The 16,011-nt window shown below is 39.7% G+C and overlaps 1 protein-coding gene across 3 annotated transcripts in view; it reads left to right on the top strand.

Moving 5' to 3' along the window:
• Positions 1 to 16,011, top strand: part of SLC25A22 (solute carrier family 25 member 22) — an 89,133-nt gene that overhangs the window by 40,199 nt on the left and 32,923 nt on the right. For all 3 annotated transcript variants that reach the window (XM_060769271.2, XM_067462587.1, XM_067462588.1), the window contains exons 2-4: positions 1,281 to 1,398; positions 6,871 to 6,996; positions 10,686 to 10,741. In XM_060769271.2, the coding sequence (XP_060625254.1) occupies positions 1,379 to 1,398; positions 6,871 to 6,996; positions 10,686 to 10,741 (202 nt within the window). In that variant the 5' untranslated portion in view covers positions 1,281 to 1,378. The remainder of the gene's footprint in view (positions 1 to 1,280; positions 1,399 to 6,870; positions 6,997 to 10,685; positions 10,742 to 16,011) is intronic.

Genomic DNA, 16,011 nt, shown 5'->3' with positions numbered 1-16,011 from the left:
TCTAATTGATTCTTGTCTGAAATTCTCCTGTTTTGAGTGTTGCTCTTTATTTACTGTCCTAAGTTTAGAGGGTTTGTTAAATACTGGTAGCCAGATTTTGTTCATTTTCATGGTTTTCTCCTTTCTGTTGAAATTGTCCACATGTTTGTGGATCTCAATGGCTTCTCTGTGTAGTCTGATATGGTGATTGTTAGAGTGGTCCAGCATTTCTGTGTTCTCAAATAATATGCTGTTTCCAATTTGGTTCATCAGGTGCTCTGCTATGACTGACTTCTCAAGTTGAGTTAGTCTGCAGTGCCTTTCATGTTCCTTGATATGTGTTTGGGCAATGCTTTATTTGGTGGTCCCTATGTAGACTTGTCCACAGCTTCATAATATATGCTAGAGTCCTGCAGAGGTGAAAGGATCCCTCTTGTCCCTTGCTGAACATAGCATTTGTTTGATTTTCTTAGTGGGTCTGTAGATAGTTTGTAGGTTGTGTTTCTTCATCAGCTTCCCTATGCGGTCATTGGTTCCTCTGGGTGGATCTTTGTCTTGACTCTTGTGGCTTGTTCTTGGTCCTGCAGCTCTTCTGATGTCTGTGGTGGAGTATTCATTGGCCTGTAGAGCCTAGTTTAGGTGGTTCAGTTCACCTTGGAAGAGAGGTGAACTGAATAGCAACATTCACACTTGCCTCATGCAGACAAGAGTTCTTTCTCCCACCCTGGACATTCCACAGATATATAAACCTCACTTGCCTAGTTTCCTACACACCCCTCAATCTCTGTGGTCGCCTGCTATAGATGTGGGTGAAACGTCACGAGAGAATGCTTCTGTAACATGGCCATTGTTTTGAAAAAGAAATCCCTCTTCAGTAAGGGTTACAACCTATTCAGAAGACAGAACTGGTTACTCCAATGTGCAGAGAACAACTGTACCTCTGAGCATGTGCAGTAATGCCTTACCCTCACTGTTGAGATAATCCACTGCACTTTAAAACTAAAAAGCAGAGTGCCTCCCTTAATAAGAAATTGTTACTTTCTGTGATCTTCACTCTGTACTTTTCTCCTTAAAAGATTGTACTCTACACAGATTTGGGTATTAGATATATATTTTTCTTGGACGTCATATCCTGGGATCGACCGAAACCTCTGAAATATCGGTCCAGTTGCTAAACTGTATATACATCATCTACCGTATAGGATTCTCTGGAAAATAATAGCTTACTTCCATGTAAACAAAGGCCTTCTCTAACGCTGATTAGGAATAATAACATTGGTGATATTTCTATCTGCTTCTAGAAAACCACTTGCTGGAAGTAGGTGTCAAAAGATCAAAGAAGTTGGAGGACTTTGGGAAGAAAAGAAATCTGGTTTCTACAAGATCCAATCTGAATTAAATGGCTGATAAACAGATCAGGTAAAAGTTCTTCTGTTTTTCTCTCAACGGTTAGCATCAGTTCTGCTTCCTTTGTTGTTGCACATGTGGTTTTTCTTTGGTTGGTGTTTATAACTGTGATATTCCCCACCAAATGCAAATATTCGATTCCGTGATGTTGCAGCTAATAACACTGCCCCATCATACAAAAGTGATTTTTTCCTATTCAGTTTTCCTTCTTTTTTTATATGTAAAAATTATACTGAATATTAAAAAATAACTATGCATTCAGAAAGCAGCATTTTTATTTCTCCCTGTGATTGTAGGTTTTACTCTCTCCTGTTTTTGGGCTGTAGTGGTAACTGTGTCTCATATCTGAAGATATGTGCTAGACTGGGGGCCTCAAACATTTTAAGACGAGAGCTGATTCATGGTCCCTCAGACCGTTGGGGGAGCGGGCTATAGTTTGGAAAAAAAATGACCAAATTCCTATGCACACTGCACATATTATATGATGTTTCATGTAATTTCTTTATGTAAACTTTATTGTTATTGTGCTATTTTGTTTATGTGCTATTTATATGTTTGCACTATTGAGTGCTTTTGTGAGCTACCTCGATTCCCTTTGGGGAGATGGTGGCGGGATATAAATTTATTATGATTTATTTATTTTATTTATTTATATCCTGCCTTTCTCATTGAAGGGGACTCAGGGCAGTTCACAACAAGGGCACAATTCAGTGCCTTGAACACATATCAATATAAAAACAACAAAAGCATTAAAATCACATAATTAAAACATATCAATTAAAGCAGTTAGTTAAAATCACAGAATCCAAAAATATATGCCAGGAGCCATCCCATTTGTCATCTGCATTGTTCATTATTGCACGGAGATATCAATTATTTCACTGGGAGACACTGTCCAAACAATAAAGTGAAACAATAAAGTATTATTATCATCTTATTTGTAGTGCAACAAACATGAAAGAACAATACAATATTTGTTGGTTGAAACTGTTCTTCATTTTAAGTATTGTATTGTTCTTTCATGTCTTTTTCTTACAAGTATTTTGGTGAGAAGTCTGGCCCTGCTTTTGGCTGATAAGATAGTCCAGTTAATTAGGGTTGTTGTTGTTGTTGTTGTTGTTGTTGTGTACCTTCAAGTCGTTTCAGACATAGGGTGATCCTAAGTCTAAAATCTAGGGTGGGGGCTGGGTAAATGACCTCGAAGGACCACATCTGGCCCACGGGCCTGTGTTTAGGGACTTCTGTGCTAGAGTGCTAATTACAGGTTGTGCTAATTACAGGTTGGGCTTTATCTTCTCATTAATTAAGGCTTATTTGGGGGTAACTAATTTCTAAGTAAATATATATAGGATTGCATTGCAAATACATAGGCTAGTTATCATTTAAACCAACTAGGAACATAGGAAGATGTCCATCTAGCCAGAGGACATCTGTTCTCTTAAGATTTCAGATGAGAGTCTTTCCAAGCTCCCTGAGAGATGCCAAAGATGGACTGAACCTGAAGTCTTCTGCATAGATTAATCAGGTTATTTCTTTACTGAGTATTAGTTTGTTGTTGTTGTGCACCTCTGACCTATGGCAACCATAAAGTGAGCCTTTCAAAGTTTTTTTTCCTGAAGCTAAGAGTGTATGACTTGTCCAAGGTCACCCATTGGGTTTTCATGGATGAGTGGGAACCCAAATCCTTTTTTTCAGAGTCATAGTCAAAATAGAGTAAAGCCAAAGAAAGTCCTCCTAACCAGTGGGTGCTGAAGAAAGAAAGAAATGCCATTCATGTTATGTCAACATCATTATTGTATACATCACAATGAGAATGTTATGTGTACAATGTATTTCCTTACCATAAATTGATTTTTTTGCGTGTCAGGAGCAACTTGAGAAACTGCAAGTTGCTTCTGGTGTGAGAAAATTGGCCGTCTGCAGGGATGTTGCCCAGGGGACGCCCAGATGTTTGATGTTTTACCATCCTTGTGGGAGGCTTCTCTTGGATGGGGAGCTGGAGCTGACAGAGGGAGCTCAACCCGCTCTCCCCGGATTTCAACCGCTGACCTATCAGTCAACATTTCTGCCAGCACAAGGGTTTAATCCATTGCGCCACCAGGGGCTCCAACCATAAATAGATAAACTATATCTATTCAAAGTCCATTATGGCCTCAAAAGACCAAATTTTATAGGAAAAATGAGGAGGAAAGTAGTGGAAGAAAAAAAAGGATTATGGACATCTTGCTCTGTAATATAGATTTGCAGTTATGTTTCCAGTGTAGGACCAATGCCATGCGAATAGATTATTTTAGCCAACTTGAATATTAAAGACCCATCAGATTTTCTTAAGCTTTTCTATATTACATGTAAAGTAGATTATCTGCTCTTTGGTACTCGCCCTATGTAATTCTGGATGCTAAATAAAAGATCAAAAATTCCATCCTTTCTGTCACTTAGTTGAGTTACCTTTAAGCAACACGTAACAAATACTGGGGCTTTACAGCATAAATTTCAGCAACGCCTTTAATGTATTGATTTGTACCATCCCAGCAATCTATGATGTAAAATAACGTCCATTTCAAAATCCTGGAATGGAATCAAATGAGTGCTGGAACATTCTGTTTAACAGACACAAGAACATGTTGTAACACTTGGCACAAAATGCTCAGGTGAGTTGTCATGGCAAGGCTTTGATACTCCTGGTTTGGTTTTACCTCTCTCAGATGAACCATTTTGGGAGCCTCATTAGACTCATCCTGAAAAGCAAATTTCATGTTACAGTTTATGAGATGTGAAACAGCTTTCAACTTAGCCGTTTCCCTTTCGTGAAAGTCATTCTGCTCAGCTCTGCTTGCACCCACAGCAGTCCTCTTCTCTTCTCTGAGCGACTTCCAAAGCTCATTATCTTCCAAAAGCAGTTTTTGCAAAGAGTACCTCTTACTGACACTCTTTGTGACTAGACTTTTTAAAAATGTAGATTAGAAAGAACACATTAGAAGTTTCCTGAATTGAATAGAGAATGGCTAACTGCATGGTTATGATACCATGCATTTATTCTATGTTTATTTTTTCAAAAGATCCCTGACATTGATTTCAAAGGGGAACATTTAAAAGGAGAATTATGTCCTGCTTTGTTTTCATTTGCTTTTAGTTGAATGTGTGCATTTGTGTTTGTATGCCCAGGTAGCTGCACTTAGCTGATTTTATTTATTTATTTATTGTATCAGGAGCAAACCAAGGGTACAGTTGTAATGTATTTGAAAAGCAAACAAAAAAAAGTTTGAAAACTTGGCATTATATTAAATGTCCTTTGATCAGTAGCTGGCCACTTGGAGTGCCTCTGGTGCTGGTATAAGAAGGTCCTCAATTGTGCATGTGGAAGGACTCAAGACTGCATTGTAATAGGTGGTCTGTGGTTTGCTCTTCTCGACATTCGCATGTCGTGGACTCCACTTTGTGGTCCCGTTTCTTAAGGTTGGCTCTGCATCTTGTGGTGCCAAAGTGCAGTCTGTTCAGTGCCGTCCATGTCACCCAGTCTTCTGTGTGCCCAGGAGGGAGTAGCTGATAATACTGATGTTGTAAAACACACATACACCGAGATTTTGTGTGCGTTTGTGTGGTAGAGAAAGGGAGGGAGGGAATTATATTAGGAAGAGCACATTCAATCTTTGTGTGCCATATTAATGAGATTTGAACTGTGGAATGGGATTCTCATCACAAACTTTACTCCAAGATGTTTGTCTGATCTACCAAATTTCCAAAATGACCCAAGATTGATTTGGTATTGATTTCTGTCTATAGGAAAAGGGAAATCTCAAAATATTGCTGGGTCATACATCATAAAACATTAGGATAATCAGCTTCAGACAATTTTTGACACCTCTTTTCATCTTAGTTAATAAATATCTGCCTCCCTCTCCTACAACCCAAAAATTGTCTGGAAAATGTTTGTTGTAGAGCTTCAGAGATCGACATTACATGGACCATAATATCTATGACTGGATACCAAGATTAAGACTTTCATGGGTTTTCTCCTTCTTTTCCTCCAGAGATGGCTTTTCGGTCTGGACCACCTCTCTTACAAAATCATTATAGTAGTTTATAGAGCAGTGACAGCCAAATACCATCCATAGTGTGACTTTTGAATAGCTTTTGGCCTCATTTGAAATCTGCGACTGTCATTTTTCATGAATAATTTTTCTGTTGAGTGCTGAAAACATAAGATTTTCTAATACATTTGGAGGTTATTTATTTATATATTTACTATATTTTACCCCGCTCTCTCTCTCACCCCGAAGGGGAATCAGAGCGGCTTCCAAATTGGCAGTATTCAATGCCAACACACAACAAACAGATATAATATACACATACATTAAAATAATTAAAAATTAAAAACTAAAAACATAGCATATTAATACATTACATAAATACACAAAAAACAACTATTAAAACTACACAAATCCAAAGTCATATTCCAGGCGCCATTCCAATCATATTATGCATACTTCATTGCTGCCTATTGCACTGTGTTCTCCAAAAGCTTGGTCCCACAGCCAGGTTTTCAGTTTCTTTCTGAAGGTCAGGAAGAAGGGAGCTAATCTAACTTCACTGGGAAGTGAGTTCCACAGACAAGGGGCCACCACTGAAAAGGCCCTGTTTCTCATTCCTACCAGCTGCACCTGCAAATCATGAGTATGCTTTCTTGAAACAGGCTCCCATTGAACTCAGTGAGATTTTGTTTCTGAATAGACTAATATAACATGAAGGTTTGAGATTTATAAGTCATTCCCCAAAAAGTAAAATTCTTAGAAATATTTTCCATTTTTAAAATGTAAGTTAATGCTTGATTGTGATGATGTTTATGATTGTATCATTTCATTTGTTTTTAGCTATGTTTGTTGTCTTCAGTATTTCTTTTGTAGAAAATCGGGTTTAAAATACTTAATAACATAAGGCAAATAAACAAAACTCTCCCTGTACTTGGTAAGATGAAAATAAAAATTAAATACTAGTTACATTGTGGGCAGAATTAAGGAGGGAGCCCAGTTTGCAAATGGCATCGGTGGTGGAGGCTGCTGCTGTTTCACCTCTCCAGGTTTCCCTTGCAAATCGCATCCTCCTCCCCTTACATCCCTTCTCTTCCCATCCCACCTCTCGGTCTCTCCTGGATAAAGGTCTAGTTTGGAGGGTTTGCCAGTGCAAAACATGGTAGAGCGATCTGGATCATGGACTCTCACTCAAATATAAGCTGGGGGGGGGGGGGATTTTTCAGCATTAAAATTTGCTGGAAAACTTGGCTTATAATCGAGTATATACGGTACTGTCATGGGTTGCCAGATACATTAGTTGGACGGTAACCCATTAAAGCTCACGGCACAATAACCTGATCTTTAAGGAGTCACAAAACTTTTGTAGATGTTGGTATTTCTCATGCACATATTCCTTTCTGTTTGCATTTGCTGTCCAGTTGAGCTTGTACCTCTGTGTTGTTTTCCCTTGTAGTTTACCTGCCAAGCTGATCAATGGAGGGATAGCTGGGCTAATTGGGGTCACTTGTGTATTTCCTATTGACCTGGCAAAAACTCGCCTGCAGAATCAGCAGAATGGCCAGAGGATGTACTCCAGCATGTAAGTACTCCAGTTATTAAACTGTAAAAACTGTGCAACAGCAATAAGTTAATTATTAGTTTTAAGTAATTTTATAGGGCTTTTCTGTGAATGGTTTTGCAGTGTTCTTCCATTAGCCGTGTCAGGTAGATTCCTGTACTTCTTCAGCTATAAAAACTCTTTTTAATCACTTCTTCAAGATCAGTTTATATAGCAACAATAAGAGTGTGGATTTGAAACCCTGAACACAAACACGGGATCACAGTCGATCTTGTGAGCCATTTTTTTTTCTTAGAGGACTCATATGCTTACTATTAATAGTTTATTCTAATTCTTTTATCAGCTAGGTATTTTATGAAGGACCATTCAAATACATCACTACTTTGAGAAAGCATAGTGTTTTTGTTTCACATTTGGACTGAAAAGATATGTTTGTGCATGCTTAGCCTTGGGCCAGCTGCCATGACCATCCAGCAGCTGAACTTTTGTTGCTCCTCTAAGTTGGAGAGGCCATCTGATGTGAGTAAGTAAAGCATCAGAATTAAAAGAGACCTGGTTTCAGATCTATCCTGAACATTAAGCCGACTGCGTGGTCTTGGAAGAAGTAGCTTCTTTCGGCCTACCCCAATTTACTGGATTATTATGAGGATAAAGGTTGGGTGAGGAGAGCCCACTCCTCAGACATCCTGAGCTCCCTGACAAAGTGTTAAGGTTTTTTAAAAATTATCTTCAATGCCGTCTCACTGGTTGGAGGCAAAGTGACTCATGGCTTGCGCATTACTGTCTTTCATGGATACTGAGCATATGAACTCATCCCTCAGAACTTAAGAAGTGCTGGTTTTGATGTATGTCTTGTGCTGGAGACCAAGTACATTGCAAGTTCATTTTGTGCTGTGGATCTTTTATTGTTCTGTTCTAGAAGCAACGTTCTGGAACACTCTTTTTGTCATGCACGCTTTGGCAAGGTGTTCCCTTGGAACTTGATTGAAGTTCCAGGGTCAGCATGGTACAAATGAAGTGGTGGTCATAAAGCTTTCAACTTCTCTTGCAATCAGAGATGTAGCTTTGAAATGGAGGGCGAAATGAGAGGATTGTCTGCCTAAATGATAATTAGGACTAGAGAATTTTCTTCCATTTCCCACATTTATGACATTGCAGAGAATGAGACATTCACTCCTAGAATGTTTGTATTTGCTGTGTTCACATTCCCTTAGTCACTTTGTCTGCTTTTTGTCTTTGTTTGCCTAAGATGTGTTTCTAAATTCTCAATTGAAATTTTTAGTTATTGAAGTAAAGGTAAAGGTTTCCCCTTGACATTAAGTCTAGTGTCCAACTCTGGGGATTGGTGCTCATCTCCATGTCTAAACCAAAGAGCTGGAGTTATCCATAGATACCTCAAAGTTCACATGGTCAGCATGACTGCATGTAGCGCCATTACCTTCCTGCAGAAGTGGTACTTATTGATCCACTCAAATTTGCATGTTTTCGAACTGCTAGGTGGGCAGAAGCTGGGGCTAATGGCAGGAGCTCACCCTGCTCCCCAGATTTGAACCACCAACCTTTCGGGCAGCAAGATCAGCAGCTCAGCAGTTGAACCCGCTGCACCACCAGGAGGCCCTTTTAATTACTACAATGCTAGAAATGTGTGGACTGAAGGAGAATTGCAATTGTGGGGACAGGAATCTTTATTTGTCCCCACCTTATCCCACCCTATAATTATATGCCTTCCTGTAAATGCATGCCCACGTTGAAATCTGCTTCCTTCTACCTGAGGTATTGGATGATGATATTATTCTTTGTGTTCTTAGCCATGGGACAAGAGATTCCTGAAATATTGTTTACATTTATTATCTTGGCACAACTCAAAACCACTTCCTTAGTAACAACTGAGATAGAAGCCAACCTGTAGTGCCTTTTATTTCAATCAGCCATATAGCATCTATGGGCAATTGATACATTGAGACAGGAGACATTAGCTTTAGAAAGTTGAAGCATGCAATTAAACCTCTTAATCAAGACATGTATATCAGGAGGAGAAATGTAAAAATCAAAAGAAACACAATCAAAATAAACATACCATTAATTGACAAAATAATCGTAACATTTTCCATGGGGGAAATAGAGACTATGTGAGCCCTGGAGACCAGGGATGGGGATGGGCTTATTGATGATATTTCTTGTTACTCTTGAGGCAAGAGAAGGTTGGCGACTAGTGTTTACTACCAACATCTCAGCGAGGGAGCGCAGAAGGTATACTAAATGTGAGCTACTTCCTCCTGGTTCCTGAGAAGCCTGGTATCCTAAGGGCAAGGCTCTCAATCCTCTGTGTAGGAGAGATGCCTGGCACGATACAGGAGGAAAACTCTGCAATGAACATTTCAAAAATTGGAAATCAAATAAAGACTAAGGAATAATGCTCTATGCTAAGCCCATCTGCACAAGTAGCATTTAAGAATATAATGGCTTTGGAGATAGATGTGTGGTGTGCCCTTGCCTTACCACTGATCTTGTCTCCTGAAACAGGACTTTAACCTTTGGGGTTCCTGCACTAAGAGAAAGATGAGATAGAAATAACATAACATAAAATGAAAATGGAGCCCCCAGTGGCACATTAAGTAAAACTTTTGTGACAGTAGGACTGCTGACTGACAGGTTAGCAGTTCAAATTCAGGGAGAGCGGGTTGAGCTCCCTCTGTCAGCTCCAGCTCCCCATGCGGGGACATGAGAGAAACCCCCCCACAAGGATGGTAAAACATCAAAACATCCAGGTGTCTCCTGGGCAACATCCTTGCAGATGGCCAATTCTCTCACACCAGAAGCAACTTGCAGTTTCTCAAGTCACTCCTGACATGGGAAAAAACATGAAAATAAGTATGTAAAATGTCCTCATGGGGGGGGGGGGGGGACTGGCTTCTCATCTTTTATTATAGCACTAAAGCATCATTTTAAGGTGTTTAAACATCTTTCTGTTGTCTTGTGCAGTGTGATGTTAACAATTGCAGGCCCATCCATGTATCAAGTTTCCTAACAGACTAAGTCACACATTTAGAAAGGAAGCTTAGGTTTGATTGGCACAAGCAAAGAGCATTGAGATTCAAAGTGGAATATTCCACATTAAAAATCAGGTTGTATTCGACTGTTTTATTTTAAACTGGCTAAGACTAAGTCCCCTGAGACGTGCTGGTGCTTATTATGAAAAGCAGTGTGTTCTCCACATCAAGTTTCTTTGTGTTATGCTTTGCTGCACCTGGACTTATTCCCCCCCCCCCCCCCCCAAATCTCTCTCTCTTATATAAAATCCCTCTTTGCAAGTGGAAGCAATTTTAAAGCCTTTGAGAGAGAAAGGGAGACTCTTCCATTGGCATAAAACAGGAAAGTGTCTGAATTCTGATAGCTATGGTAATGCTTTTGGAGTATGTGAAATTGCTTCTCATCTGCAGTAAGATGAGTAATACAACAAAAAGTGCGGCTGGTTAAGCCATATGGCCCAACTGAAGCACTCACTGTAATTACTCCAGGTACAATGTATATTTAGTACAGCGTTCTCTCCCTACTACAATGCCATTTTATCCAAAAGAGTAACTCTGTGCATCAATAGACTGAAACTGTCCTGCAACTGTCCAATGCTGAAACAATGCTTTTAAGGCGGCTGGTAGTAATTGTGGTTGTTTTCCCTCTCTCTCCTCTTCCTCCTTCTACCTTTTCAACAGGTCTGACTGCCTCATTAAGACAATCCGGTCCGAAGGGTATTTCGGCATGTACAGAGGTTAGTGTTGAGCTGCATTATTAATAATTATTAATCCTGGCAGGAACATACATTCAACAAGGAAGAAGTTGTAACTGGAGCAGAGTGGGCAAGTTTTTAAGGCTGCATGGGTTGTTGTGCTTCTAGGAAACTTCGGGATTTTCTTTTTTATTTTCATTGAATCATAGACTCATTGAGTTGGAAGAGACCTTGTGGGCCATCCAATCTAAACCCCTGCTAAGAATCAGGAAAATCGCATTCAAAATATCCTTGACAGATAGCATCTGGCCTCTGCTTAAAAAACTCCAAAGAAGGAGCCTTCACCACACTTTGGGGCAGAGAGTTCCACAGCTGAACAGCTCTCACGGTTAATGTTCAGGTGGAATCTCCTTTCCTGTAGTTTGAAGCCATTGTTCTGCCTCCTGGTCTCCAGGGCAGCAGAAAACAAGCTTGCTCCCTCTTCCCTGTTACTTCCCCTCATATATTTATACATGGCCATCATGTCTCCTCTCAGCCTTCTCTTCTTCAAGCTAAACATGCCCAGCTCTTTAAGCCACTCCCCATAGGGCTTGTTCTCCAGACCCTTGATCATTTTAGTCACCTTCCTCTTGACACATTCCAGCTTGTCAGCATCTCCCAATTTTCCCCAGAAGTGACATCCAAGCTATTTTTACAGTAGGAAGTAACTATGAAGTCAACTTCCAGATTGCTTCCTATTCGGGAAAAAAGCATATCCTGCTCTTAAAATTGCACAGAATTCCCAATACATTGTGAAAATGCTCTCTACTCTGCTAGAGGATGTCTCAGGACATTTGGTACCCAAACATTTGGAAAATTTGGGGGGACGTGAATTTTGTTGCGTGGGCATTGCAGCCTTTGAAGGTCTTCTGTGTGGCCCATAAATTACCCACCTTGCCCTTGGTGGTTGCCCATCCCTGCCTTTGTCCCATGGCAGATAGATATTCTGTAGGTGAAGTTTTTCAAAGCACATAATAGTGTGATAAATACATAGCCACATCTGCTCAGTTTCTGCTTAATAGCTGTTGATCATGTCAAGAAAATTAATCTTGTCTTAGTCTGGTTCTGCAAACATACTCTAAAGGTAAAACAGATGGAGGTTTCTTTGTTAAGTTATCTCAGAGGCTAAGATTGTCTAAGGAGGCCCTGCTCTTGGTCCCACCTCCTTCGCAGGCACGACTGGTGGGGACAAGAGTCAGGGCCTTCTCAGTGGTGACTCTTCATCTATGGAACACCCTCCCCAATGAAATCAGATCAGCCCCTTCTCTCCCGACCTTCAGGAAAAAACTTAAGATGTGGCTTTGGGACCAATCTTTTGACAAGTAATTAGAGCAGCACAATAAGTGACCACAAATCAATTTGTGATTGACAAATGGAACTGCCCTGAATTATGATTTGGATGGCGTGATTTTAATTGATATTTTAATATCAATTAAAATATCAATTAATGTTTGATTTTAATTGTAATTGCTTTTTTAATATATGTGTGTGTGGCATCAAGTTGCTGCCTGTTGTAAGGTTGCCTTGAGTCCCCTCCAGGGTGATAAGGGTTGGGTACAGTTAAGGTAAATAAATAAATAAATAAGGGCAGTTTAATTACTTTCCCCCCAAATGACCATGAGAAGACTTCACAGTACTTTGGAAATTAGATACACAGGAGTATATTTTTTTTATAGATTGGCAGGAAGAAACAGTTTTTAAACTTTCTTAGGAAGGTACGCAAACTATAATAGGACAATCTATTTGGTGTGGTTTTTGTAAAATGATATATATTGATGATACCTTCATAACTTGCACAGTAGATAAGCACTTCCTTGGAAGAGATAAAGTTCAGATTTTTCTCTTCCATATAGAAGATGTTTCTGTCTCCAATATACAGATACAGTATGTATATTGTTTTACAAAACATTTTTCTGTCCTTCAAAATGATTAATCTTCCCTTCAAGGCTATTGTTCTTATGTGATTTTTGTACAGATTCAGTGTGCATATTTAATGAATTGATGCACCTGCAACAAGTGATACATCTAATTAACTATATTTTCCTTTATCAGACAACTCTAATAGGGGATACTTCTGCTGAAAATAAATGTAGTTCTAAATTTATTACAACTAGCCAGAAAAATATGGAAGAACGTATAAGTGATCCCAGTAATAGTATTCCCCTCTTTGCGGGCAATGTCTTAAGGAATGGTCTGTGTTGGTTATTCTATATTACAGGGACTTAAGAGAGATTTCAAAACATTTAACTGTTCTTAGAGATGTAGCTAGCTATTATTTATCGTTGGGATTCCTTTCATTTATTTGAGTAGAAGACCTTAGGAAATTTCTAACGCAGGCATTGTGATGTGATGTAATGAATGAGCTCAGAATGTATGAAGCATTACCTTTCGTTCTCATTTGATCTGTGGTTATTGCTGTACTTGGTTCTTTTCATAGATAAAACCCTTAGAGCAAGAAATCATCTGACTTTCAAGGTGTTACTGAACAGCAGGTGCCAGCAGTCTTTTGCAGCATGGTCGGTGGCAAGGAATGCTGGAAGTTGCAACCCAAAAGCACCAGCAGGGCCACTTCATTCCCACCTTTGCATTAGAGTTTGATGTATATGTCCTGAATTAATCAAATTTTTTATCCAAAACCAATCTTAGATAGAACTAGAAAGAGAAAGTATCTTTAAAAACAAATGTATCCTTTACAGGAGACTGTTTGCAATACATTTTACAGTCAGAAAATAATTATTTTTTATTTAATGAGAGCACTTTTTTAACTCAAAATGTCTATATTGTAAGCTCCATTGGAGATTGACTGTAAATAAATGGCTGATCTCATATTTGTGATTGGCCGTTCATTGAGGAAGAGAGTTCCAGAGGTAATGTCTTGGAGTTAAGGTTGCTTTCTCTAGTAGGGCTCCTGTACCTGTAGCAACTATTAGAAGCCCAGATTCATTGAGTGAAACTTTTCGTGTTATTATCTGCAAGCTTGTAGAAAATTCATCTGTTGAATTTTTGCTCCTTGGTAGATCCTAAAGGCAGAAAGTCTCCAATAGTGAGATTTCACATGTTAAATTAGCTGATTTACTTTTAGGGTTGTCCTTATATGCCTTGTCTACATGGCCATGTTATGCATGGCCAAAGAGCAAAGGAACAAAGTTTGAGTTCAAACAGCTATAAACCTTGAAGTTATTTATGTAATTGAAAGGGTGTTGCTACAATTGGAATCTTATTTATTTTCTAGAACCATAGAACTGCAAGGGCATGCAAATATTTATCTCTTTGCAAGAAGCGTTTATGCAATACACCATGGTACTATCTGCAGATAGTGTACTACTGATAATTTACTGTTAATTATTTGATTCAACAAAGTCAAGTTCTAATCTAATGAACCTGAATGCTTACAGCTCCCAGTTGTAGCCATTGGTATTGCACTAAATTTCCCAAGAAACAGAAATTGTTTGGGGTATTGGGGTAGCTGATCAGATTTTATTATACAACTAGCTGTACTTGCTACACGTTGCTGTGGCCAACCTTCCCTCCCTCTTTCTCTCCTTTCTTTCGCTCCTTTTTTGCTTTCCCTCCCTCCTTCCTTCTCTTCCTCTTCCCTTCCTTCCCTCCCTTTTCTTTCCCTTCCTCTTTTCCCCCTTACATCCTTCTCTACCTATTCTTAGACTGCAACTCCCAGCAGTCCTCCTGATTGATCTGCCTACCTACTTATCTCTATCTGAACTATCTATCTGGAGGACTGGTGGGAGTTGCTGTCCAGGAATAGGAAATTGGAAATATGCAGAGATTTGGATGCTCTCAAAGAAATCCAAGGAGAAGAAAGCTTGCATCATGGAAACAGCATATTTGGATCACCCACCTCTCCTAAAGGGGCTAGTCTAGGGGATGCTGGGAGTTGTAGTCTGGAAGAGAGTGTGGATATGCTACTGTGTGTTTTGTTTGCTGGGGGAGTTGTTTTTGCACATGCGCTGCAGCGTATTTTTGCATTTTCGGCCTTTTAAGGCCCTTCTACTGTGTTTTTCAGTGTTTTTGTGAGTGATGGTCACTCAATGGCCTGATAGGTGTGTTGTGTCCAAATTTGGTGTCAATTTGCCCAGTGGTTTTTGAGTTATGTAATCCCACAAACTATCATTACATTGTATTGTCGAAGACTTTCATGGCCGGAATCACTGGGTTGTTGTAGGAAAAAGGGTTTATATATCTGTGGAATGACCAGGGTGGGACACCTAGCTCCAGCAGACAAGAATCCTTTGTCCCACCCAGGTCATTCCACAGATATATAAACCCTTTTTCCTAGTTCCAACAGACCTCACTACCTCTGGGGATGCTTGCCACAGATGCAGGTGAAACGTCAGGAGAGAATGCCTCTAGACCATGGCCATATAGCCCGATAAAACCTACAACAACCCTATCATTACATTTTTATTTACATTTTTATTTATATAGATGGTAGAATGATAGAGTTGGAAGGAACCACAAGGTCTGTCTAGTCCAACCATGGAGGAATGTGCAACTAAAGCACTTTTGAAAAACGCCTGTCCAACTACTGTGTCAACTCCTGCCCAACCACTGTGAAGACCTTTCTGAACTCTCTGCCTTGGAGTAGTGTGGTGGAGGCTCCTTCCTTGGAAGCTTTCAAACAGAGGCTGGATGGCCATTTGTCAGGGATACTTTGTGCTTTTCCTGAATGGCAGGAGGTTGGACTACATGGCCCATGTGATTTCTTCCAATTCTATTATTCTATGATTCTCCAGAGAAAAGTTCACCACCTTCAGAGGCAGTCTGTCCCACTCTCAAAACAGCACTATCTTCTGATAATAAAGAAGAAAGTTTTATGGAAACTAGAATTAGATGTAACAGAAGAAAAAATATGTGCAATACAATGGTGTGGTGGTGGGAAAAGTGGCTTTTTAGATTTTATCTCCCAGAATCCTAAACTAGCAGCAAAAGAACTGAGACTGTATTTCCTGAAACACAATCCGTAGGAGACCCCTTCCTTAGTCTTTCATGTTTTCCTCCCATGAAAATAGAAACATGTGTTTCACCTTCTCTATTAGAGCTGTGGAGGCGCAATGGGTTAAACCCTTGTGCCAGCTGAACTATTGACCTGCTGGTTGGCAGTTCAAATCTGCAAGATGGGTGAGCTCCCATCTGCCAGCTCCAGCTTCCCATGCATGGACATGAGAGAAGCTTCCCACAGGCTTCTCCTGGGCAGTATCTCTGCAGATGGCCAATTCTTTCACACCAGAAGCGACTTGCAGTTTCTCAAGTCACTT

The sequence above is a fragment of the Anolis sagrei genome, chromosome 1, assembly GCF_037176765.1.
Source record: "Anolis sagrei isolate rAnoSag1 chromosome 1, rAnoSag1.mat, whole genome shotgun sequence".
In the NCBI taxonomy this organism is placed as follows: Eukaryota; Metazoa; Chordata; class Lepidosauria; order Squamata; family Dactyloidae; genus Anolis; species Anolis sagrei.
This window is presented reverse-complemented; position numbering and strand designations above follow the sequence as displayed.